Raw genomic sequence first — 27191 nt, 5'->3', positions numbered from 1 at the left:
CTTAGAAAGCAAGTTGGAACAGGGTGGAGCACCAAGGCTCCCCCATTCCCAAAGAGCACTTACACATGCCTGGTATCCCATCCTAGCAGCTCTATGCTGTTTGCAACCCTGTGTAAATGTGAGCACATGCCAAAGCAGGAGCGCTGGAGGTGGGAACTCAGTACCTCAGTGCTGCAGACTGGTTGCCGGGGTTTTAGTTCCTCCCTCCTGCCTGAGCCCTGCAGGCTGTGCACATAATGAGGCCAGCCCTAAATGAGGATTCAACCACAAGAGCAGGAAAAGGCTTCCTCCACTGAGAGCTGCAGCTTGAGGTACTCCCTCCTCCCCCATCTCCCCCCAAATTAACATCTTCTTTAAGAAAACACAATTAAAAAAAACCCGAAAAGGACAAACCCCGGGGAAACTAAAGAGTTCTCACGGTGAATTTTATTTTGTAAGCAACAATATAAACATGTGAATAAAACAGGCATCATTTGCAGGGCTGGCCTTTGATCCAGAGTACCCTGGATCTAGCAACCCTTCCCGAGCAGACAAGGGCAAGCCTTTACCTGCGGCTCCAGAGGCTGGCCAGGGTGCAGTCCACCAAGACCTTTGTCATGGAAAGACCAATGCTTGAGTATTTGCTATTACCAAGCCTATGTGCAATCTTGGAATGTACCTCCCACCTCCCCCACCCCAGGATAAAAAAAATAAAAATAAAAAATGATACAGCTGCAAACCAGTTAAAAAAAAATTGCTTCCAGCTTATTGAGACTGAAATGGCCTGTTGGACTATAAACTGAAATATCGTTCTGGAGATAACCAACTGGTCATGACACAAAGTACTGTATTTACAACTCAAAAATATAACTGTTATAGACTTTAATTTATAGCAAATTTAATACATTAGTGTTTACAAAATAAATTCTGGACTCAACTGAAACAGCGTGCTGCTTAGCAAGTTCTTCTTCCTTCCTCTCACTTTAACTGAAGAGATCAGCAAGCTTAAGAGCTTCTTCTGTGACCCACACACAACTTTTGATGGCGTCAGAAGTTGGAGAAAACCAAAGGTTTCCTGCATCTCTAAAGGTTTGCTGCTTGGTACCTTTCTACTGCTCAAGCCGTACAGTTCAAACCTCAAGCTGTCCTTTAACAAGTTCCATACATGTCTCATGAAAGCTACTCAGGTACTAACCAGGGCACTGGTTAATGTTACAAACTGAAGAAATATCCGTGCTACTACATCCATGCTACTAACTCACACAACAGGAAAGAGGAAATATAACTACACATTCAATCTCTTATGCCTAAACAGCAAAGCTGCGAACTCCATTGCTTTAAAGTAAGATACTTCAGTAAGTGAAACAGTACCATACAGTTCAAGAAACATTTTTTTAAAAAAAACCCCAAACATTTTAATAGTATAAAAAGTTGTTTTACTGGTGTTTCTACTATAAAGCTTTGTTCCACAAATCAAGTGATAAAATAATTAGATATGTTTACAGTGATAAGAGACTGCAGTGTAGACATTTCAGCTCACATTTTGCTGAGTGTTTCAGTACAACGGAGACTGACTGATTCGTTAATACACGCCTAGGACACAGAGCAAACTGCAGACATGAAGTGCACACCTGAATAGGGAAGTTTACCCTCTGACACGGTAACTCACTTTCTTCAGCTCTACCTTTCCCCTCCAGAACGCGTCGTAAGCAAAAACTGTATTCGGAAACGGAGGCATAAAACTGTCCTGACTGCAGAGCAGCACAGAGCAAAGACGGATGCACGCAAACACACCATGGTAAATTCCAAAGTTATATGCCAACTACTCCTCCTTAGAGAAAATGACATCTTCAAAAGTGAACATGTACAAAAAATAAAAACTGTCAAATAAATAAAGAAAACAGATGTTAATTAATCACATACATGAGGAAACGTATTGGCATACTGTATGCAATATACAGTGTATTCATAGAATCATGTGGGCTGGACAGCACTTAGGAAGGAGTTACGTGCTGAAGACAACTCCTTGTCTCTCTCCTCCAAAAAATCTTATGGTTTCTGGATATCAAGTGCAACCTTTTACACCGATGCATAAATCCTGCACCATATCTCATCTCCGCCACACTTGGGATGCCTTTTTTTTTTTTTTTTAAGAGCCACAGAGAAACCCAAGAAGTTATAATGGTCTGAATGACGATTTTTGCAGCCCTGTCCATACTACTTGGTCTCTTGAGCTTCCTACCAAATGAAATTTAGTAATTGTATGGTACATCAATCCCCAGTTTTTCCCGAGGAAATGGGAGCCAATCATATGGACTCCTCCATCCTCTAACTGGCATTTCCCACACTCCTGACCTGTATGTAGGTATTATGCTGTGTGTTACACAAAGGCTGCTGAAACCATTGGAAGTGATGTAGCGATAGTTAAGTGTCAAGTACATCTGCTATAATACAGAATCAGGGTCTAGGTCTATCAAATGCTATATCCACATAACATTTTAAACCATGAAAGTGTTGTATGCATTTTCCTTTTTCTACAAATATTGTTGCAAACTTGCTGCTAATTGTGTCACGAGGTTTGCATACCTAATTCTCCGATGATTTTTAATTCAAATGTTTAACAACCATATCTACGCTAGGTACACTGAAAGTAGACATTGAAATTTCAAGTAAAATGAACTGTAGCCACATCTACTGGACTCAATACACGTCCCGACATCTAGATTTACTTTGATAAGTTATACAAATACATAATACATTCTTAAATAATGAAGACCCGCAATATTAATTTGTGAATCTTCCCACGTTATAAAACCACTTTTACAGGAATGTTTATCCACCTGTATTACTGTTTTAGTTGCAGTGTCTCTTGCTTTCCTGTTTCCACGGATTACTGTACCAGTTCTTAGGCTTTGGCTATTGAAATCTCTTATTTGAATGAGGCAACACTGGTTATTAAGGCTGGTTTTTTTTTTCTCTTGTGAAGTTTCATTCTTTACTATGACACTGTTTTCCAGAGCAGAATGACTATCTTGTGTCTTCAGGTTCTGTTTTTATGACCTTCCTTTCGATGTTGTTAAAAGCCGAATGAGGAAAATCCTTTAAAATACCAAGGCCTTCTGCATTGAGAAAAGAAAGAAAGAAAGGTGTTAAAATAGTGCTTGGAAACAAATATATTTTGTTCTTAAATCAACAAAAAGATCCAAGAAATTCTGCCTTCTCCTCCTGGGCTATAACCCAGCTGGGTTAGAACCACCTCAGTTATAGTGCAGTGATGAGAGAGGAAGCATCACAGCACAGCCCTTGTGGCAGCAAGGGCCAATGGAGATGCAGTCTGCACCTGCATTTTGAGAGGGAACGAGTAAAAATCCCCTACTAGAGATTTCACTAAGTGAATTAGCACTGGGATTGGAACGATCTGCAGAAGAGGTGAGCTAAGATTGCAGTATCCCTAAGTGAAAAAGACAAGATTCTGCCCAGTCTTCAAAACAACCACTTTTGCATCTTGTCTTTCAAATAACCTCTTTCCCACTGCATCTCCCAAACCCAGGTGGGATTTTATTGTTACTCCTTAAGTTGCAAGAGTCTCAAGAACTCCTGGCTTTATCTCATAGCACTGAGTATTAAACTGAAACCACCCACAGAGATTTCAAAAAGATTTCTTGCTCTCTTCCATCAAACTTAGAGTGGGTTTCTCCCAATGCCAGAAGTAAATGACAAGATTGGCAGTGGGCAGAGGTCAGTGAATGAGAAAACCAGGTGACTGCATGACAGGCAGTTCACAGCAGAGAAACAGTGATGTGTCCTTATAAATCAGAATAAAGACAACTTTTTAATAAAAAGCCTGATTCTATTATTCAGAATGAAGCCATGTCATAATCACGTTGCTGTCACTGTGGTGCAGTTTAAGTTTTTAACAGCACGAATTTGGGTCAATACCAAGGACAGACACATGCCAGAACTTGGTTATCTGATTCCAGTTACTGCATCCCCTAAACCTTTCCCAAATAAAATTCAGTCTGACTCTAGATCAGCAAGTAACACTCCTCTTGGGAGTTTTCTCCAAAGCCTTGATGGCATGGTTACACAAAATGCATGCCAGCCTGCCTTCCTGGCCGCTTCACTCAGAGACATCACAGAAAGTAAGAAATGCTGGGTGATTTCCCAGGGGCAGCACTAACCAGAGGACTGGGACTTCGCCTCACCACTGGGGTAAAGCCGGATCAAATCACTGCACAGAGATTTCCCCACGTGCTGCTCTCCATCAAGTGAAATGTGCTGCATCTGTCTGCTTGGCAGGTTGGGCATTCGGAGGTTCAGTGGTCTTTCACCTGCAAGCAGTTCACAGCGAAACATTGAGGCATTAAAAGAAAAGCAGTATTAAAAAGCAGGTAGAGACTTAAACACATAAATTCTATCAGCAACAGTGCATCCTAGATTCCAGCTGCTCCAGGGACATTTTTGAGCAAAACAAGGCTTATGTAAACATACTGCTTTGCAGACTTCACAGGCACTGTTAGAAAGGGACACTCAGCCAGAAGAAAAAAAAAAAATTAATTACTTTTAAAAACCCCCTTTTATTCTGCTCAAAAATCCTCTTGAGATACAAAGATTTTCCTCTCCCACTGCACAATCCTTCTGAGATCCTGAAAATTTCCAGTTCCCCAGCACAATGGCTAAATAGTATAAAGCAGCTTGCTGGGCCAAGGAAAGCTGGATCCACACACCTATTCTCCATGATTAGTTCTGTACCTCATTGCCTGACCAATATACCTAAGTGAAAATCTGGTTTTTAAGGCTTACTTGTATTGATTCCCTTAGCTGTCCCTCTATTGCTTCTTTTCAATCCCCTTAAAAAAACTAGCACCTAAAAAACACACAAAAGAACTTCTGGTTGTATTTCTTTTGTTTGTAACATTTTGTCTCATTTTACAACAGTAAAGAAAGTGATCCAAACAGAAATGCTCAAACAAAACAAATACTCCTAAAATTAATTCAAGACAAGGAATAGCCAGTTGGTAAATCAAAAAGAACCACAGAACTGTAAGCTTTTTGAACAATAACAAGCTACAAAGAACATCATTAGAACCTGATTAGTGCTAAGTAATTTACATAGCCAGCTACTCAGGTTTTGTTCCTAGACCACACAAACAGGTAAACAAAAAGGGGTACCAACCATATTACCTGCTTTATTTTCCATGTCCACAAAACAAGAAAACAAATGAAATGCAACACTCTGCACTATTTTCAAAACAGAGGATAAAGACAGAGCAGAGTCCTGCTCTCAATAACAGCAGTTGCACCCAACCTCCTTCCGTCCCCACGTTATCCCTGGGGAAAGCAGTTTGCTTTCCAAACAAATCCGCAACGGTAAGAGAAGAGAACCTGAGTGTACATCTGATTGCATTATTTACACCGTAAGCACTTCAGGGCAGACAGAGATCTTGTCTTGTCCATTCAGTGCTCAAGGTTCTGTGTGAGATAAACACTACCAATGACAGAGGTTGCATAACATCAAATGTCTTTGCTGGCAGCAATGCCGTGCCTGGGAGCTACCATACCTTGTCCATCAGCATTATCTAATGACATGCCATTGGGGCTGTGCTCTTCTGAGTTCTGCCTGTAACACCCCGTGGAAAGACGTCTCTCTAACGCTGCCTGGTTGCAAAGAAACTCCATCTGTTTTGCCATCACCTTTTCCGACTGCAATTAAAACAAAAAAAGATTTCTCCTTATATACATACACAGAGCAAGCCAAAACACAAGGGGAAAACAGCATCAGATGAAAAGACTAACAGCCTAGATAGTGGCTTTTGTTGACTCACATGTACAGATGTGTGCTTTACGGTTTCTTCAAAACTATGAAGCAAACAAAATATTTTTGCGCCCATAGAGATTTTCATAATGTACATGAGTCACTCAAGAATACTTAAAATGCAAGCTGTTGTACTTCATCTAGACAGAAATGCAACATTAAATTCTGTTCTTCAAAAACATTTCCTGCACTTTAGGACTGCAGGTTACGTGAAGAGAATCTCAAGAAAAGCAAAAAAGAATGTCTTAATTATCCAGTTAGCTCTGTTCAAATATATGCCTTCACAAAGTATTCCAGAAAGTATTCCAAGAGCAATGGCAACATCTGCTAAAAACTTATGCCAAGACTTCACCAGACATCTTGGAATCTTTATTTTAGGAAACAGAACTACACAAGCTTAAAAATCTGCCATTCTGAAAGTGTAGGATGACAGTATGTTTGTGGGGGATAAAGGTGTGAAATGTCTGTCTAGAAGAAGAACAAGACCTATACACCTCTAGAGAGTGGAGCTAAACAATCCAGAGCAACGTGGGAGGAAATGGCGTCTGAATGTTTGTCATTGACTTTAATGCCAAGAGAAGTCTAACTTCCACTATAATCTTGTTCTTGAGAGAATGTAAATAAGCATCTTGCAAAAATAAGATGAAAATCACAAGTAAAGAAAGTTGACTTAGAAGAGCCACAATGAACATAAGAACAGAAAGTGTACGAACTTAACACGTACAACTGATAGGAAAAATTAATTTCTCTTTCAGGTAATGCTGTCATTGTTTCAACTGCTACAGCGGTTTATGCATTGCAGAGCATTTCACATTTCATGGGAGATGCTGAAAGCCCTGACTTCCCACAGAAGGCTGCTTGCTCAGCATAGTTCAGTAATTTTTACTACAATGATGGCCTAACAGACCAGCAAAACCTGAGCTTCTCCAGCACAGTGCTGACCCCAAGAGCAGGGCAATGGCATGGCCAGTATTTATATAAATATATACACTCTGGCTCAAGAGCTCATCAGGGCCTGCAGAACACTGGTAGCTCCAGCTTAGTCTTGGGAGGAAGGTAAAAAGAGAAACTATTTTCAAACAGTTTACTTTCCAGTGTGCTTTAGCTTTGCTACTCTGTCAGCCCTGCTATCCAACTTTTGAACTATACAGTAATTTTTAAAAAGAATAAAACATTTCTCATTCATGCCATCTTTGTTGTTTACTTGGGATAAAACCAGAATTTTAAACTTCAACAATACTTCTGATCACCACAAAAAAACCTGGAGAACTGCATATATGTTTAAGCTTGAATTAAATCTGTAGTCCATTGTTATGTGGGAGTGACCAACAAAAACTTTAAGCGTATACAAAATAAGCTCATGTAATTATTCTGTGACATGTGGCATAATTGCATTTGATGTATCACAGATTTGTATGACTGAGAACTACTTCGCAATAAAAGAAAGTAAATGACAGGGTAACACATCCATTCTCAGAAAACAGGAAGGTAACTCCTGAATGTAATCTTCCGTGCAAATTTGGTGATTACATTTGCCCAAAACAGCTACACAAAACAAATTTGTTGCAACTTAGCATGAAATTCCTCCTTGGCAAGAACTGGCAGTAGGAGATGGGTATTTTTCCTCAAGGCTGGGATACACTACAGAAAAGACAAAGCAAGAATTGGCATCCTGTCTTCATTTATACAAAGCTTTCTGTCTGCTCAAGAACACTGCGCTTCCACCAGGCTAGGTGTTGTTTAGGAAGCCAATTTATCCTCTCAGATGCAGAGGTTCACTTATTTCCTAAGCATATTGGCCTTTGTTCTTGTAAGACATGTCAGAAGTGAGGACTCCAAGATCGCCTACTCTATTCCTCTCGACTCAGTAACTTGAGCTTTCCATTTATAGCGGATAACGCAAGGAACACAGCACAGACTGTACCAATACTACCCTACTTGCTCTCAACAGGCAACCACAGATTTTCAAGCCTACTATGTTGCATCTTACCTCCTTGGAACTAACAAGGGCAAAGCTGTGACAGAACAGTTTGGGGAGGAAAATCCAAATTAAGAGTGATGCAATCACAGCTAAGCTAGGTAGCCTTTTAAAACTGATAGGAATTAATTTAGTCATCAAAACAACAACACATCAAAACCAATGTACAAAGACATAGACTGTATTATTCACAATGTAGTGTAGTTGGTTTACCTGGGAATTAAGAGCTGTTGGGTCTTCACTCTTTCCTTTAGCCAAAGCAAGTGGCATTTTATCTTGCTGATAGAGGGTCTGGACTGTGTCCTGGAAATCTGGATAACCATCCTATTGAGCATAAAAAAAAGCCAAATCAAGAGGGACGTATTACTATTTTTTCTTCACCTTCTCAGTAAACTTAGAAGAAGAAAAAAAAAAAAACAACAAAAAAACAACCTAAAAATCACATTCCTGGACTTCTGTAAAAATTCGGGACTGCAATCTACATGTTTGTGCTATCCACTTCATTTAAGTTTATGCATAAAATACACAGAGCCCCCCCACAGCAACTGCTATGCACCTAATACGGCACAGAAAATCTCATCTCTCTCAGTTTCAGCTGAATCCAGACCACCCTTTTTTTTCAGGTGAATCCAGACTACCCTTGTTACTGACATTAGTTTACATTCAGCCTTGACAGGCAGATTCAGGCCTATGGTTTCTGTCACTTTTCCGAAAGCAAGTTTATATGTAGTCAAGGATATATACTAACCTTGAGAAACTGAGAAAAGCCTCCTGAAATTCAACACATTTCACACAGAACCTACACTAGTATCACAAAATGAAATACCATCATTTCAAGAAGTACAGTGGAAAATCTATAGACTATGGGAAAACATGATTCAAGAATTCTTCCAGTCTGAAATTCTTATGACATGCAAATCTCTCCTGTAGCTTGCAGATGCATCAATAACGCAAATAAAGTTCCAGTGAAAGCCTGCCAGACTCCATTAAAATAATCACTGAAGCAAAGGTTCAAGATGAGGGGTTTATCCAGCCTGGTATTATAAAAGGAAAGCTCATGTGCACTAGAGGAACATCCAGAAATGTTCACAAAAGCACAGTATAGGTAACTGTCAAAATGTGAGAGGAAGCCAGAGATCTTCAGACAGACCCAAACCTGATAACCATCTGTCACGGAGGTTCTGCAGACTTTGGTCTCAAAAATACACCAAATTAGGTATATTTGCCTTGTAGATTCTAAGACACATACACGTCAATAATTACATTTTCAACAACAGATGGACAAAAGGGTTACAGCCCAAGAAAAACAGAAGTGATTTTTCAGAAAAAACACAGGGGAAGGACTACGAGGTTCTCTCCACTGGCAGGCTGCCCAGTGACCTGCAGAGCAGTGGTCTGACCCAAGGCAGATGGCCAGGACCTCAGTGCAATGTAATGCCATTAAACCCCTTTTTTATGCTCAGGAAAAAAACCCTTAAAATCTGTCAGAATGCTGCATATTGCTTTTAAACACCCAACATACTCCCTCATGGAACAAATAAACGCAATAGCTATGCAAAAACTTCATAGCCAGGTTAACTGCCACAAAGCCTCTAGCCTAAGCTAGAAACAAGGCTTTGCAGCACATTTCCATGAGCACTGACCACTTCCACAGTTAACACCTGAATTTGTTTGGGAGAATGATTATGTGTAGGAAGATGAGAAGCTGAACACACAAAACCCTACCACTCAGGATCCTAGTTTTGCAACAAAGCAGGTAACACAGTTCTTCACAACACATTTGTGATCACCTGCCTGTACCAAACTGAAGGCTGTCTCCCAAAGGTGGGTCTGGCTGCCTGTTGCTGTGTCAGGCAGGGAACTCCTGGAGGATGAGGTGTTCTGAATCACCATCCCAGAGCCCCTTCCCACTGCTGGCTGTCCCCAGTGCCTCATGGGATGAGGAGCACGCTGGACCAAACACCAACCTGCTCTGCCCCATGGTTGCCTGGAAGTCCTCCCGCATGTACTGCAGGATTTTTGTTTTGCCATGCTGCTGCTCAGTTGTTTTCCAAGCAGTTTTGTGCAGCAGATGTTCCCAGTCCCACATGTGCTTTTTCGCTCCCTCTAATGACATTTTTCCTATGAAAACAGTAGCTTCTACTGCTTTTGCTGTTTTTGTGAAAAACACAAATCCCACACTTTGGTTTTCTTTTCAGGCTTCTCAGAAATAGTGGAGGTGGGGCTTTTCTCTCCTCTTCCTCCACCCATACTGGCACCAAGGGAAGACGCTTCCCTGCAGCCGCCGCTCAGGTCTCCCTGCCTGTGCCCCCCTGACTCCCATGGAGCTTCGGGAACTGAATTTTTGAAAGCTCTTCCCACCCCTCTTGTTCAGATGAATGGAGATACAGACATACAAAACAATTTCTTTAGACGACAGACAGCAGGAATTTTTAAAAAAACTCTCCTTTGTTTCCTCTCTTGGCTGTTCATGCAGACTCTGAAGGGGATCTTCATCAACACCAATAGCGATGAGGAGCCTCTTCCTCCACTTCTGCCTGATGTACCTGTGACTTGTTTTGCTTTCTAAGCTGCTGCCACAACAGCTCACTGCTTTGAGTGGTGCTGGCACTGAGTCACAGAAGATGACAAAATAAGGGGTGCCCCCTCCAAACACCACCTAAGCAGGAGAGATCCTGCTCTGCGGGAGGATGTGCCATTTCCATCCCTATTCACCTGTCCTGCTCTTTGTGCAGAGCAGATTTAGGAACTACAGCCTCTTTTCTATAAACTGCTCCCAAATACCAATTCACTCCACTCCCTCCACACCTTTAGTCTGTCATTTGCCTGGAATTTTTTTCCCCTTCTCCTCTTTACACTTCACTCCCACAGCTCACCCACCCACTCAACGAATAAGAGGGGGAGAGCTCACAGGGGAAGAGAAAGGCTTTTACAGGTAATTTGATGTAATTCATGGCACATTGTTTCTTTGTGATGCCTGTGCAAGTTTCATATCCACGAAAAGGATAAATTTACAATGTGGCTGCAGATTGACAATGCTGCAGCTTGCACACACAGCTCTGCTGGCTCTGCTCAAGGATGACCTTCAGAGCCTCTCTGGAGGCTTTTTTAAGTGTTATTATATTTCAGGAAATTAACTCATCTTTTTTTAAAGTAATCTTTTACACTATGCAAACAGGCTGTGAAGTCTTTCCAAATTGAAGCCCTAGTAATTTTAGGCCACGCTTCACAGAGACGTTAATGACTAATAGTTAAAGGAATGGTGAATCAAAATACAGAGTTCAGCCTTAAAACAGAAATGCAAAAATTACTCTTCTCAAAAAAAAAAAAAAAAAAAAAAGGAAAGGAAAGAAAAACAGAAGAGAGCTAGTTATAACAACAAAAAATATACCCCATGTTCAGGTCCTTTCTGTATTTTCATGACAGTGAGTGAACAGATCCACAGCAAAGCATTACAACTTCAAAAACAGTGTCAGGAATTCTTACCCAGAACAGAAGGAAAAATCTGCATTTGCTACCATTTTCCTTTTTACTTTCACCTTTCCAAAAAAAACCCAAACCAAAACAAAACCAAAAAAATCCCTGAACATATTACTAAAAAAGGACTTTTAACATTTTTTTAAAAAAAACGCAAGCACCAGGAACTCAAAACAGCAGTGATCTACTATGTCATACTGCATCTTTTTTACATTTCATTGAAGTGAAGCCCAAAATTTACAGTGTACCTCAAATTTAAAATGCACTGAAGTAAAGCTTTACTCCTCCTTAGAAGACTCACAAAGTTGTGAGGAAAAAAGCATTTCTACTGATAACAGATAATAATATGGGTAATTTCAAAATTAATAATGCTATGCTATCAGATTGAAGATTTAATTCAATTTAATTTTCAATTTCTTATTTTGGAAAAATGACCTGTTTCTGAAATAGTCATTTGTACAATTAGGACATGAAATTTTCACAAGCATTTTAAAATATAACTGGTAATGTCAGATAAAACAAGAACCAAATAAATATCCTTTCTCAGAATTACTGAAATATAAGGGGTATAAAAGAAGCAGGGCTTCCAGACTCTTAAGATTTCACCATGCATAAAACAGGAGAATACACATCCCCCCTAAGGCTGTCCAGATTTCCTGCTCTCCAGAAAACCTTAAGTTTCAGCTTGTATTTTTCAGGGTTTTAATTTTACACTTTCTTTCAATGAAGATCCTGCAAAAAACAGCACCTCCCTTGCAGTGTGTCATTTTAGACACTTGCTCATCATCAATTATTCCTGAATGAAGGAAAAACTTCCTAATGCTGAAATCTCAGTCACTGAAATACTACTTCAAGCAGAGGAGTGGCAGCTCCCTGCCAGCTCTTACAAATTCGGGCCGGACTGAACAAAAGACCGGAGACTCAAGCAACCATCCTGCAACATGTTGGTCAAGGCTGAAAATGGTGAAGCTGGGTAAAATCATTTAATGCAGCTTTTCCCTGCTCTTTTTTGTGGATCGAACAACAAGCATAGGTCAAAAGCAAATCCTGACACACAGAAACGACATTACTGATTTATCAAAGCTACCAGTGAATCCTCATTGCACATGTATGTTGTGCACTACAGAAACTCAAAACTACAACTGTATATAGACCGATGCAACTTAGTAAATAAGATGAATTCCTCTATACCTATGAAAAACTGCCTTTTCAAAACCAACTGCTCTCACCAGGGTTTGCCTCACAGGAAACACCTTTGTACAGATGAAAGCATTGCAGTACTAAAAAAAAAATAATTTAAAGCCTTACTACATACAGTGCATCATTTATCACAGAATGCATTGCATACGAGAAACACATTTCAGAATGAGTTGCAATTTTCCTCTACAGTTAGAGAACACATCACCTATCTGTGTCACATACAAATCTAGCTCAGGTCTAGCTCATATTCTAACACACATTTAACCTACACCTTTTTCAAGTAGACAGTACAATAAAAAACACCCACAATACTAAGGAAAAATTAAATACCCACGTAACAGTGAAACAGTAATTTGTTTAAAAATACAAATTAGAAAGAAAGATCTGCTATACTTATGAGGTATACAGATATATACATTTAAGTACATTTTACTTTTTTCCTTTTTTTTGGTTAAAAGTAACTTTAAAAAGGTCTCAAAATTTACCTTCCAGCAGTGGTAACTGAAGAAAAAGGTAAACTACATACATGCTGCTCCTGCACTCTTAACAAGAAATTCCCAGCATCTCCCTAAGCAACATCTTGTGCAAGTATATACATTAGCCATGCATACATGCACTTGACACAAAATTCATTGCAAACACCTGTAAATTAGGATCTACAGGCACAACCTTTTGTGCTGATATATATAGCTTTCAGTTAGTTTTTGACTTTTCAATACGATCAGTGTCACAATTTATGGCACAGTCAGAGATGGCTAATATTCTGCCATCAGTCCTTATCCAGAACTCTGTATTTTGGACACGATCAACAGCTGACTCCAGTGAATTAGGCAAATTCATGCTGGATGAAAAACAGCAGGCCTTATGGGAAGTCATTTCCTACAGTGCTCGAGCTTATTCCACCACAGGAAGTCAGTCAGTCCCATTCCTCCCCTCCTACTCACTCTGAGTGCAAAACACTGAGAGTATCTTTACCATTAAACAAATCCTACTCTTTACCCCTGCTCCTACAGGTTTCTCCATCAAGCACTTACATTTACAGAGACAGTGGTGATGTTCTCCCACCCTCTCTCTCTCTCTCATACCCATCAACTGTCTATCAAATGTTTTTCTGACAAATTTCCTTAAGACAGATCCCTTCAAAACAAAACTGAATTTTAGCACGCACAGGTCAAAATACAGGAGTCACATTACTGTACCTCTATCTTGATTCTCTTTGGTGACAGCTCATCCCTCTCTCCACATTTAGATCTGCAAGAGAAGACACATATACGATCAGTAAACAGCACGTTAACCCCAAACATCAATAATAATGAAAAGGAGTCAAGGAAAAAAAAAAAAAACCAGACCAGGGAAGAACAAGTGAGATGCACAAAAAAAGCCTCCAGTTCACTTTGACATGGCAGTGAAAGCCATTCAAGTATACAGCAACACAAGCATTTTGTGTTCTTTTCAGAAGCATCACGAGATTGATGGATTCTTCATTCCAACGAGGAAGGAAACCACAGAGAATTACAGAAATGCCCTTGGAATGGATATTATATTACAGGCAAGAGAATCAATATTTAAAAATCCAAGGAAAGTAGCAAGACATCCAATCATACTTACTGATGCTAAAGTTTTAATTGTATTTAAAAGCTGTTAAGCCTTTGTCAGTGTTTCATAACAGCAGTTCATTTGACAGAACAGTAACAACTGAAATTAGGACTCAGCTTCAGTTCCTTTAAAGCAAGCCTGTAAGCCACTCCCTGTGACCTTATCTTTTTGGCTAACAAGCCAAGTCTGTATATGGGAAAAAGGAAATTGATGCACTGAGCATCCCTGGCTACTCTGCCAATTTACATTAACCTAAAAACACACTAATGCCTCACATGCCTGAAATGCCAGCCTCTCAGATGCCTTTTAATATGCGCTTGCCTCAAAATACTTGGGAAAGCAGACAGCAAGTAAAAAGGTAATTCAAGACAGCTGAATCTTATCAGTTTAAAAGCTTCAGGACTCAAATAGCATTTCCCTCCTTTCCTCACAAGAGCACTTTGCTATCTGAAGAGCAAGAAGAAAGTGTCTCTAGTGCTACAGAAGAAATGCTATCACTTAGTTCCCTGAAAGTAAAGACCCTGTGAGCTAAAGAAAGCCTTACTTGGTGGTCCTGTAGGTGTACTTGTAGGTGACCTCCCGAGAGATTTGCCGGGCCAGTGCGAAGAGCTCGTCCCTCCTGGTCAACAAGGCGTTATCTTTCACACACAGCTGGGCAGCTGCTTCGTTAACTGTGAGCTGCAAATCAAACAAACAGGAACTCAGGATTTGGCATACCTTCACCTACTGTGCTTGGTAAAGCACCTCTTCTGAAATAATAACGAATTTTGATCGCAAGTAAAATTACCTATAATTGTACACCAAACCCTGGAAGGTTTCTTCAGTTTATTTATATCCCTTACTAAGCCAGGTAAGCCTTTGGGAAGAGGAAAGATATGAATGTAGTTGGTGCATAAAGTAAAAGGCAATTGTAAGACCGTCTCAATGTGCGCCGCCTTTGCTTCATCCCAGCATTAATTAAATCTCAGTATAAAACAGTAGCTCTGAACGTTCACAGTGTTTGGCTCCCAGAGCCTGGCTTACAGGGAATACTATTTTTATAAACGCAATATGCCCAGGACTTGGGGGGAAAAAAAAAACAAAAAAAACAACCACCCTGACAGTGTGGGTACAGATGGCTTTCCCTGGTGAATACAGAATAAATTCTGTAGAAGGTGATGGTTTAAGAAACGATTAAACTTTTTTTAGCTATGTTTCTCACCCTCATGTTTGTGAAGACTATCTTCAGACATGAATCAAATGTAACTTGTTTCAAGGATGTTTTCCTGAGCCTGCCAGGACACATTTCTAGTGCCTCTGCTGCTGGCAGAAGATTCATAAAGAAGAGGGGGGAAAAAAAAGGCCTGAAATTGAGGCTCAAAATGGTTTTGCAATGCTCTTCAGAAGCCTACAGGAAGTTGTGATACTCTCATGAATTATATCAGCTTAAAAACACTGCTGTGCAAGAAGCCTATGGTCAGCAGTATGGACACAACAACATTATTAATGCCGTTAGAGACACAAATGGAGATGCTGGACAGGCTATTCCAAGCTCCTTCCACAGGAAGCAGGGCTTAAAGAGGCTTTCTCACTTTTTCCTCAGCTGAAGAGCAGCCAGAACGTGTAACGAGGCGTAACAGCAAGAGCCCAACAGAATACTACAGGTGTTTTTACCAAGTGCCCACAACTCTTTCTACTCTTCTACTTTTAGAAATTAGGCTGCTTTGAACAGGCTTGGCTTCTGGCAAAGGAGCACAGCTGCTTTGGAGCTACTGTCAACAGTATGTTCTGTCTCCGTCCCAGGCTAGTGAATATTCCAGAGCAGCGCGGTTTGCAGGGCACAGTCAGCACATCCATCAAGGATGGAGACGTGCCATCCCCGAGCCCCCAGCTGGCAGCGCAGCACACGTGCGACCTCAGACACCAACCCTGCTGCCCCCACGGAGCAGCAGCTCTGCAGGCACAGGCTGAACCTTGGGAGAAGGCCAAGGACTCACCACACTGCAGCGTTACCTGTGAATTAATCCACAGAGGCCAGCAGCTCACCCGGACTGCTGCATGCTCCACCCCTGAAGGATGGAAGCTGTCACGAGACATGAACCACACACAACCACGCCGTCCTTCGCCACGGGGCTTGGTGGCATCCAAACTATCAAAAATTTGTTTTGCCCAACGTGACACTTGGTCTCCAGGAAGGTTGAAAAAACAAAAAAGTGTATCAAGAAGAGCCAAGATTCTCTCAGTGGCCTGTGCCTGTGCAGTATTTCTAATAAAACTGCTGCTCCTAATATTTCAGAAGCAATCTTTCCTGTGTTTAGCCTAAAAGCCTCTAATCTCAGTAGGGCACTTCCTATGGTACCTAAATGTTAATGAGAGCACAAACCTGCTTTTAACAGGCGAACTAGCTATGTTGCCTGATCGTTCAGTCTCTGCACAGACAAACCCCCCAAATCTCAGAGAGATCAGATGTACAAGGGTGCAAACAGGTTACTATGTTCCTGCAATACAAGGTACTAAAAAAACAAACTATTACCCCTTAGACAGGAACAGATGTTCCACAACATCTACCTTTTCAGAAAAAAAAACACAGGGAAAAAAGATACAATATGAGATTAATACAACACTAATTAAAAGAATTACCATCCAAAGCAGGCATTAATTTCTGTAACACTGATAGCTATTACTTTGCCAAGGATGAATAATATGGCTAATGCTTACAAAATAATTTGAGATATTTTTTATCCCTCCAAGTGCTGAAAGGTTGCAAAGAGCTGAAATGACTGAAAATGCTTTTGGTAGCTGTAGGCAAATGCTGTTTATCCTAATATGTGAGAAAAGCCAAATGTTTATTTGCTTGTTTTTCCTGGTTCCTCTTTCAGGTCACATTCAGACTTACTGAATTGAAGTGCATCATGGCTTCCTGCCTTTTCAGGAGGCATAATACTGCAGATACAAAGCACTGCATGCCTAAAAATAAAGGATCAGTTTGCTGGAAGCATTAAGGATATGGAGCAGCACAGAACCATACAGGAGAGGGATGGGTATACTTCCATCTGATGGGGTTCACAGACTCCCCCACTAGAAACCACATAATTAAATACCGAGCCCTACTGTTTTGGTGAGTCAGCAAAAGAAAAGGAAGAGACCAAGCTAGACAAAATTCAATGCTTGTTTTTCTAATTCCACTGAACTGGATTTTTCTTCCGTTTTATAGGTACTGAGACAAGCACTGAAATATTAAAATGCAACTTACAAATCTGACTCAAACTCGCAGGGGTCACCGAGTTCAAGGGCATGCCTTGTACTCATCCCTCCTCCAGTCCAACTTTAAACATTAAGTGCTCTCTGTGTTTGAAAAGCTGTTTAATACTGAAAAATGGGATGGATTATGGACAGCACGTTTATTAGTTTTGGAACTTCTTCGAAAGATTTTATGTCAGATTAATGCTTTATGCAAATACTCCTATCAGGAGCACACACTTCCAAACCAGCCCAGTGCCTACAGCTCTAATGGCTGCTCCAACCCTCTGAGACACTTCAGTGCTCATACTGAAACAAAATATTCTCACTAATTCAACACTAATAATTCCACCAGGTTTGATTATAATTTTCATGCAACTCCTCTGTGCTTGAGGAGCCAGAGATACCCTAATCTTTACATTAAAAAGCTAACCACTGCTTAAACTTTCTAAATTCACAATGAAGTTTATTCAGCTGTTCCTTGCCAGCTGCAAGGAGAAACCTTGAATTGTAAGGCAGAGTGACAGCTCTGGAATGTATTAACACGTGCAGAAAAACAGTCTCTGGACCTGCAGAAACTTACCTCCCTGGTTGTTTAAGGTCCTTCCTTCTGAGCAGCAGATTGCTTAAGGCATCAGAACCAAAAACACACTGAGGCTGAGTTTACCAAAGGCAAACTGGTTTAGTAGATTTTAAACAAAAGAAAATGGTCTCCTTGCTGCTATTTATTTTCTGCCTTAAACAGAAAATGAAGACAAAGCTGTTCAAGACAAAACTTTGTGAAACCCAGCCTCTTTAAGCCAACAGTAAACTAATTATGAGCAAATTCTTCTTGCTTGCATGTGTGCAGTTCCCATCAAGTTCAGTGAGGCCCCACATGCGTAAGTGAGGCATAAGTCAACCACGGACTCCTTTGATCTTGTGCCCTTAAACACAATAGCGATAGAAATGTTTCCTAAAGCCAAACCATGCTCTCATTCCATTTTTAAACGTGGTTTTACAATGATGTAGTAAAGATCTGTAGTGCAATACTAAAAGAAATTAACAAGGCAGAGCAGTTGTCCTTTCTCCCAGTTTGTTGCTATCCCGCTCCTTCAATTACTACCCCAAGGCTCATTTCCCCAGTTTTGCAGAGCCACTCCTGAGCCTACACAGAAGGTGTCCCTGGAGCCCACCTTCCAGTACACTGCTGGATGCCAGAAAGTTATCCTACAAATGGTCTGCCCAGATTTCAGAGCATTCTCTGCAGTTGCTACCCCAGAGAGAGGCAGTGAAAGCACACAGCCACACATGGTTGTATACCTCGACTGCCTCCATCCTCAGGTGGGGAGAACCCCCTTCCTCTGAATCCTCAATCTGCAGCCATGTACACAGGGCATCTACACAATTAATCCTCTCAAATCCTGCCTCCATCTCGCACACAACTTGTTCTGTTACGAAGGGGACTTCCACAAGGTCAGGGGAGTAAGATGAGATCTCATCTTGTACAGTGGATGAATTCATAGACTGTAAGTGTTTGACATAAAGCCACAGAGCACGTAAGTGTAAGATGCACAACTAGAACTGTGTGGCAGGAATGTGGCTGACTACTGTGGAAGTGTCTCCCCAGTCTGCAGTAAAAGCCCTTGGCAAGTCACTGCCGGTGATGTGCAGTTGCCTTATAAATGTAAATACGTAAACAAAAATGTAAAGAAATACGCCTTGTTTCCTTCTGCCCTTCTACTGAGCAGCATAAAGAGAACTCTTATGCTATGGATCACACACCTACAAAACTTCTCCTTGAAGCGAAAAAAGGCTAAAGCCAGTACAGTTTTTTTGGCACTCCTGTAACATAAACACTGCCTTTCCTTTTGGGAGCTAAGCCTTACATGCCAAATTTTAAATCCGACTGAAATTTTGCAATCACTGTTAACTGTGAAAATGCTGATGCAGCATTCGTATCAACAGTGTTTTGGCACTGCTCTGAATTAATGTTTGTTCTCCTCTTGTACAGCACTTTGGCACTAGGAAACTACTCCCCACACAGACACACCTATTGCGTTACAACACATGCAGTGTGAGCCTCAGGAATGCCACAAGAGGAGCAAGGGAGGGCCACAGGGACTTTCAAAGACAAGAGGGAAGAGATGCTACTCAGGGATTAAAAGACTAACATACAGATTGCAACCCACCCATCAATACTGGAGACAGTCCTTTCCCTTCCTCCTCACACAGTCCACACACCACTTGACAGGCTTAAGACCACTATGCCCAAAAAACCCCACAGGCTGTATAATTAAGCTTCATCCCAATTCAAACAAACAAATAAATCCAAGCCACTGAGTTTAGGGACCTCGTTGACAGAATCCTTTTTATCTCAAGTGCACAAGCTACAGAGCAGAAGATAGCAGAGGGTAGTAACCACAACAGACATAGAAATTTTAGTTACTGATCTTCCAAACAAGTCTACTCTCAAAGCTGCAAGGAAATACCACGACACGACATCTCTACGAATGTCCCAGATCCTTAGAATCCCCAAGGCCATGCTCAGTGCAATACTGGTTGCTGTTTTGGTGCCAAATTTTCTAAACCTTCTGTCTGACAGGCCGCACGAGTGACCAAGCAGGCTGCTGACACCGAGTCGAGACCACCACGTGCACACACCCACACTCACCCACAAAAGGAGACCTGTGCTGCACCTGAGATTTCCATGTCAGGCCAGGACTGCCTACAGCACTCAACACACAACTTTCAGATGCACAACTCTCCTCGCTCAGCAAGAAGTGCCCGTACAAGAAGTGTACCCTGAAAACACCTCTTGTCAAAGGTGTAGGAGTAGGGGAGGAAGCCCAGTTCCACTCCAGATGTTTTACCTCATGGAGGGTGAGATGCTTGCCATCCTTTCTTTTCGAGTCAAATCTGCCATATATTGCACTGTACTTCCTGATCTCCTCCTCTTTGTGAGGGTCATCGTCACTCATCTCAAAGATGTGACCAATCATCTTTGCCAGTTTCTTATTTGTTTTCAGCAACTCCTTGACCTCATTGGAGTCACTTTTGGGCAGGGAGGGAACCATACGTTCTACACATTCAGCAACCGACAGAGCAGCAGCAGCATCCAGGGTCTCGCTGTTCTCCTTTGGTGAGGCTGGAGAGCCAAGGTCAGCCGGGGAAAGGCTGTGCTCACTCTCTGTGGTGTGGTGTCCTTGCCAGAGCCTGGGCTCGCTGCTGCTCTGCAGTGATAAGCTCCCCACCACATCAGATTTGCTCGTGCCCACGCTCTGCACGCACGTCGTGGCAGCGCATTTCGGAATCTTCAGGTGAGGCTCTCTGGTGCTGCTGTTCCTTTCGTAACTGCTGCAGGATATCCCCAGCCACGCAGGAGACCCTTCTGGCAACTTATATATTGGAATGCTGCTGACTGGCAAGGAGGTGAGAGGCTGGTTAAAAAGGCCAGGGTTTGTGACCCAGTCCCTCAAAGCCTTCTGCAGCCGTCGGACATGAAGTGGCTTGCTGGCCATGCCCACGAGAGCCATTATCTCCAAAAACTCCTCTTCACCTGCTTCACAGAGCTGCTGGACATCATCACCACCCTGCTGAATGAAGGCATCGAAGTAGAATAAGAGATTTGCTTTTTGTAGTATTCGATACAGCTGCAATTCTCCGAGGGTTCTGGGTAGAGCTGACGCCATCACGAATGACAGGACCTGCACAGAGTAAAAACGGAGACAAGATGAGCACCAAAGCACCGACAGCCAGATGCGCTGTCCCACCGCCCATCTTTCCACAAGGCTGTCAACTCAGAGGACAGCATTTCTTTCCCTCATTACAAGAACACCCACAGGAATGAATAAGGGGCAAAAGCTCTAATTTTTGATTTGTTAACTTAATGGAAACATTTTTGAAAAAAAACCCAAATTAGCAGACAGTTGTGATGCACCTACAAAAAAGATGATTCAAGCACGAAGCCAGCTTGTTTTCAACATTCCTACCTCATGTTTGTTCCCAAGAATGTCAGTTAATATCGCTCACAGCTTCTACTCAATTCTCTCTTATATCTTAAGATCAAAATGATCACAAAACATATTCTGAAGAATTACAGAATACTCGACTCCCTGAAGAAAAAAAATCTCGTCAGTTTCAATTCTTCTTAATTGCCACATCATTTTTCCCCCATAGAAAGTGTGGAGGACTGTAAAGGAAAGCAAGGAAGAAAAGTGCTTCACAGAACCCCAGAGGATTAATGAAGGTGGGTCAGTAAAAGAGTGTTTAAGAACCAAGTATCTCTACCATTTTACCTGTTTCACATAAAAAGGATCGAATGCCTCTGCTGATCTTAATTATGGCAGCAACAGCTGCAGACAAAGCAAAAATACTGATGGATTCCAACATATATAGTTTAAAAACCTTAGTTTGAATTCACCTGCCTGTTTCATTTGCTAACAAGGCTGCCTGTCACTGACACTTGAGACATGAAATACCACGCAGCAATACAACAATTGTGCTTAAAGGCTCCCAAAAGACAGATCGCTGCGGTGTTCAGCCCTTACAGTGGCAGGAAAAAAACATCTGCACAAGTTTCAACTTCATAAACCCCTTATCCAGTTATACCACAACTAATAAACTCCTCAGAGAATTCTAAGATCTCACACACACACCTCTTCACCCTACAGCAGCTTTCACAGCCACAAGCAGATAATTTCCAGTATTACGCTAAACCACCAATCAATAAGGTCTAAAGCATGTAATTTATAGTAGGCTGAGAAAGTAACAGAACTAAAACACTGAGCAGGTCTGCTAACATTGTTCTGGCTCTACTATCACACTGGACTTGAAAAAACAAACAGTAGTAACCTAAAAAACAACACCTACAGAAAGATTTGCACACACTCTGGGGAAAAAGTATTTTAATACCGTGCAACTCTCCTTCCTCCAAAACTGCAATGCAAGCAAATACGTTTGCTATGGGGCATTGGGAGATTGGTGATCAAGAGTAAAACTCAAGAGAGAAATTATTTTTATAGTATGTGCTTTTGCATATTGTAAAACACGAAAAATATTGTAAAATATTCTTCTGTTCAGGAGGCATCTGGAAGACCAGGCTTTTGCTGCAAACTTCTGATTTAACTCTACTAGAGAAAAATAAAACCAGGAGGCCAACAGAAACTTTCCAGAAACGTGTGGCAGCAAGGACACCTACAGTCAATCTCTTTAGGAAGAGAGATGGAGCCCAAGAAAAAAAAAAAAAACCAAACAACCCAACCCCTAACACATACAAAACCTCCAAACCACCAGCTGAACATATCATTCCTCATATGTGTGCCAGTATGTGTAAAGCAGAAGGGGCAGTAATAACAGTTTAGATTCGAGCAGCTACCTCAAGGAGCTGCTGGTGAGCTTAAGAGATAATAAACTACATACTTTGGAACTCAGGGTGAACCTCTAAACATTTAAGAGCTACGTATTTTAGAAACACTTTGGCTTTCCAAAAGAATGGTTAACTGCAGAAAATCAATCACATACTGTCCGCACTCAAAGACACAAGAAGAAACAAGGAAAATCAATTAAAGGTATCCTTTTACAGGGCACAGAATTCACTGCTGTAGAAAGTGCCATTATTTCACTGAATTTCTTAGAAAAACCCTCCTATTCTTGACAAACTTTGTCAAGACAAACAGAATTAACAGCTTATGGTTTAGTGGCATTTCAGTAAACTACTTCTACCCTCTCATTTCAAATGATGCTGACTTTTCACCATTAATACCACAGATTAACCTAAACAACTTTTAAAAGAAGGTCCATTTCCTCTGAAAGTTATTCATCTTAGCACAAAATCTACATAAATCTACATAAATGGACTTTGTGCAGAGAGCTAAATTGAATCTTGGGAGGACAGTGGCAGTGAAATCATACACAGCCCAAGAGCTCCAGGCAAGCCATGAAACTGAACTCATTTTTCCAGCCCACAGGCTGGAAGAGCAGCACCAGTCCACAAGCAGCCTTTACCTAGAGGCTTCTAATCAACAAATCTCCTCCTGACAGATAAAACTGGATTAATATGTACTATGGAGGCGTCAGCAGCGAGTCCACGGTTCAGACTGCGTTGAGATTTGCATTTAAAGCAAGACTGAAATCCCTTTGTTTCATGCTTTCAAGACCCATTCTGTTTTTCAAATTTAGTACAGTAACTCCTGAGAGGGCCGAGCAATTTTTCCATGTACGACTGCTACCGATTTCTGCAGAGAAGGCATTTTCAAACACTCCTCCTTTTAACCTCTTTTCTCCTTGCATTAAACAAAATTCCTCCAGCACTCACCTCAAAGCCATCCCAAGTTATTTCTAAACTTTAACAAGGGGAAGGCTCCCTCCCCTTTCCGGGACGGCCTCTCCCACCGCCAGCTACGCTGCTTCTCCAGACATGACCGGTGCGGTCCCTGCTTCGGCCCCGCTCACGGCCTACAGAGCCCGGGAAGCAGCTATGCTAGTCCACCTGCAGGAGTAAGATGAGGCTTAGGAAGAGGACAAGCAACAAGCAAGGACTGCTGAGAAAGCAGGAGAGCACTGCCTGAGCCCGAGGAGATTGTTAACCCAAAGGACACCTGGTGCTGCTGCTGGCTCTGCTCACCCGGCCGGCTACGCAAAGCCTTAGCACACCCACTCAAGTCTCAGCGCCCCACATCTTTCAGGTGACCTTTAAGCTGTATCTAAGAGACCTGAAGTACTGCTTTCCACCACTTCTCTCATTTCTTACTGCATTGGGGACCGTGCTTTTGGGGCAAAGGGCGGGCACGAGAAGAAGTTACACAATGAGAAGACACAGGGAGAGTTCACAGCCAGGACACTTCTGTCAGCTCCACACCAGGAAGAGCATCTTGGATAAGACCCTGAGGCACCATGCATGATCCCCCTCTTCTGCAGCCTGCTTGATAAGTCTTAGGTTGTCTAATCTGTGATCCCAAACCAACCTGGTCCGGGAGTAACAGCCTGGTCATGTCCCCTGGCAAATCCTAAGAAGCCAGCCAGAATGATCTGCTGCCTCGGGAGCGAGCAGGTACATCTAACACAACTGCAAACCCATTATCCAGCAAGAGGCAGGAATGCAAAGCTGGCACGGGGAGGTCTACAGGAATAAATGAACACACAGCCACAGCACTTGAGCTGCTATTTCTCTCCCTTCTTCACTTGCTGTCCGTACCAGTGTTGTCAGAACACACAGGGAAGGGCAGCCGTCTCTTACGTTTTTCACGTATAGAACAACCAAAGAAGCCAGAAAACTCCCCACAGCAGGCAAAGCTGTTTAAAATACACGCAAGGCTGCATACGGTTATAGCCACGGGAGAACCAGGAATTCACAAGTTAGATTTTCACTCAGCCTTTGCAACCCACAACCATGCATTCTGATTTTCCACATTACCTCATTCACATCCACAGCCCATCACCCCACACGCCATGCCCTCCTCTCCAAACGCTGGCTGTCACCTTAACTCTGACCACAAACATAACTCCTGGGGAAAAGGAAAACAAAAACCACAGAGACACCACAGAGCGCTCTTAAATATCTGTAAACAGCTAGCGCAGGAATCACAACCTATTCCTGCTCCCTCTACCAAGACAGCGGGCAGCAGCAGTGGCAGCCCCGCTCAGCATCTTTAACTACGGGAAAACACCGGGTCCTTCCCCGTCGTGGCCGCTCCGAGCTCGGAGCCGCACACTTCCCGGAGGTGGCAGGGAGATGCGCGGCTGAAGTGGGCAGGTGGTGGTGGATGTGGGTGAAACGCCGGGAGAAGGCAAACTCGGGAGCTGCGGGATGTATACATGGGACAAGGGTTTCCCGAGCAGCTTTCCTGCTTTTTAAGGCTGCACTGGAAGTAAAAGCAACCGAGCAACTCTAACCGATTGTAGAGATTTTATTTCAGGTGAATTCTAATTGAGCTGTCACCAATTAAATTAGGAATACAAGGAGAAAGTGTGAAACATCACATCCCTGTATTTTAGGCAAAAGTGATTATTTCATAATGTATCTTGATCACTTTGGGCGTTTTGAAAAGTCTCTGAAGACAAACCGGGTTTGGGTTTGAGAGCTGGCTGCTTTGCATATTCATTACATTTCTGCAGCGTTTCCAAAGGACTTTTAGCAGGAGGAGAAAATTACATGTAGCTGCAGAAGAGAGACTTCGCAAATTAGTCTTGTCTAGCTCTGAGATGTGCCAAAATACAGCCGATGAGTGAGCTCCGCGTTTACGTACAAACCCGTACCTCGCCGCAACTAATGAGAAACTCGAAACGTGCAAAAACACCCTCGCGTAAGGACCAGACGAGCACACAAATACCTCCAGAGCAGGGTCCCGCACCGCGGGATGGAGCCCACGAGAAGAAAAGCCACACCGCAGGCACGGACGGGGGGCTGCGGTCCCCACGCAAAGTTCGCGGCCGCCGAGCGCGGTGACAGGAACCTCCCCGGGGCGCCTTCTCCGTCGGGGCAGCCCCGCGGGGCGCCTCCGAGCCCGCACAACCCCTCGCGTCCGCGCCGGGGAGGGGCACGGCCCCGCAGAGCCCGGGGGGCCGCCGGTGCCCCGCCGCCCCCGCCCGGGACCCCGCCGCCTCCGCCCGGCCCGGCCGCGCCGTCCCGCCCGCCGCCCCCGCCCCGCGGCCCCCCCGCCCCGCGGCGCACACGGCGGGAACGCTTCTGCACTTTCCTCCCGCTCCGCCGTCCCCCCCGCGTCGGATTTCTCCGGGAAGCACCCACGCACGACCCGCCCGCTCCTTCCGGCCGTGCCCCGCGGCGCCGGGGCCGCGCTGCCCGCGCCCCCCGGCCGCCCCGCACGTACTCTGCAGCTGGCCGCCGCCGCCGGCCGCCCGGGGCTCCCCTCGGTGCCGTCCCGGGGCCGCAGACTCAGCCCCGCCGAAGTTCCTGCCCGCGCCCCCCCCGCCCAGGCTCCTCCTTTCCCATCGACGGGGCGGGTGGGCGAGCCTGTCCCCGCCACCGCCTCGCTGCCGCCGCCGCCGGGGGGGCGCGGGGCCGCCCCGCCGCACCTCGCCTCGTCGCGGCCGCGCCTTCGCCGTCCGCGGGGGCCGAGCGGGCGGCAGGGAGGGAAGGAAGGAGGGGAGGGGAGAGGAGGGGAGGGGAGGGAGCGAGGGAGGGAGGGAGGGAGGGAGCGAGGGAGCGGCCCCCGCCCCCCCGCACGCCGCCCCCTCCCGCGCGGTCACATGGGGAGAGCCCGCGCGCGCTCCGCCGCCCGCCCACGCGCGGCCGCCGCGTGACGCAGCGCCCGGCGGGGGCGGCACCGGCTGCGGCAGCGCCCCCCCGCGGCCGGACCGCGCCGGGGCCGCCACCCGCCCGCGCCGCCCCCGCGGGAATTGCGCGGCTCCCAACTTCCCGCCCGGCCCTGCCTTGGGAAAACAGCCCGCGGACCGGGCGGAGGGGCCCCGCCGGCCCGGGCACACCGCCCCGGGGGCACAAAGGGCCGGCCTGGGGTGCGACACGCAGCTGTGCAGAAACCGCTGCGAAAGTACCGAGTGTCAATTCGAGCGAGGAGAAATGAGAGCGTGTAATTGTTTTACTGATGGAGAATTGGTTAAACTATGAGTTTTTAAGTAAGTCATGTTTCAGTGATAAATTAAGTAACAAATAATAAATAAAGTAACTTATATTTAGTGGAGATAACAATAGAAAAAAGCATTACATGTGTGGAAAAAAATAGCAACTGAGGGAAAAAAAAAACCCTTAATAAAATACGCTTGTCCTGTAGGCAGTGTCCAGCCTTGCCTAGATCTGCGAGTACCTTTCACAAAGGATTTCCTTTCCTTTCTCCTTGCCTTCTAACCCATTCCTTGGCTCCCTTGCACCTCACGGCTGTTTGTCTGAGCAGGAAGCAGAGTCATGACCTGGCTCCTTGGTAAACAACTCTAAACAAAACTGAATTTCTCCTTCAGTTTTTCCAATAGAAG

General features: G+C 43.7%; 1 protein-coding gene across 2 annotated transcripts; it reads right to left on the bottom strand.

Annotated features, from left to right (window-relative positions):
* Positions 1–408: 408 nt before the first annotated feature.
* On the bottom strand, positions 409–26328 carry NAB1 (NGFI-A binding protein 1). 2 transcript variants are annotated; one of them, XM_066189583.1, is made up of 10 exons: positions 26072–26328; positions 24658–24748; positions 23560–23733; positions 20117–20950; positions 14590–14723; positions 13649–13700; positions 7986–8096; positions 5541–5682; positions 4161–4310; positions 409–3098 (listed from the first exon to the last, which is right to left on the bottom strand). In XM_066189583.1, the coding sequence occupies exons 4-10, from the start codon at positions 20933–20935 to the stop codon at positions 3007–3009; spliced, it is 1500 nt and encodes a 499-aa protein (XP_066045680.1). In that variant the 5' UTR covers positions 20936–20950; positions 23560–23733; positions 24658–24748; positions 26072–26328; the 3' UTR covers positions 409–3006. The 2 variants fall into 2 exon arrangements, with proteins under 2 accessions (XP_066045680.1, XP_066045679.1); XM_066189582.1 differs by lacking the exons at positions 23560–23733; positions 24658–24748 and having other exon boundaries at positions 26072–26327.
* Positions 26329–27191: the final 863 nt, after the last annotated feature.

Source organism: Chamaea fasciata, unplaced genomic scaffold (genome assembly GCF_029207755.1).
Source record: "Chamaea fasciata isolate MVZ Bird 193981 ecotype frontalis unplaced genomic scaffold, bChaFas1.0.hap1 SCAF_8, whole genome shotgun sequence".
Classification (NCBI taxonomy): domain Eukaryota; kingdom Metazoa; phylum Chordata; class Aves; order Passeriformes; family Sylviidae; genus Chamaea; species Chamaea fasciata.
The sequence above is the reverse complement of the archived record's forward strand: the minus strand, read 5'-3'. Positions and strand labels throughout refer to the sequence as shown.

What these genes read in the sequence shown, in the direction of transcription:
- NAB1 (XM_066189583.1), bottom strand. Translation starts at nt 20,935, where the DNA reads ATGGCGTCAGCTCTACCCAGAACCCTCGGAGAATTGCAGCTGTATCGA. An exon ending in AGCATCTCACCCTCCATGAG is followed by an intron (nt 14,724 to 20,116) that starts GTAAAACATCTG and finishes TTTGATTTGCAG; the next exon opens with CTCACAGTTAACGAAGCAGC. An exon ending in CAACAGCTCTTAATTCCCAG is followed by an intron (nt 5,683 to 7,985) that starts GTAAACCAACTA and finishes TTTTAATTGCAG; the next exon opens with TCGGAAAAGGTGATGGCAAA.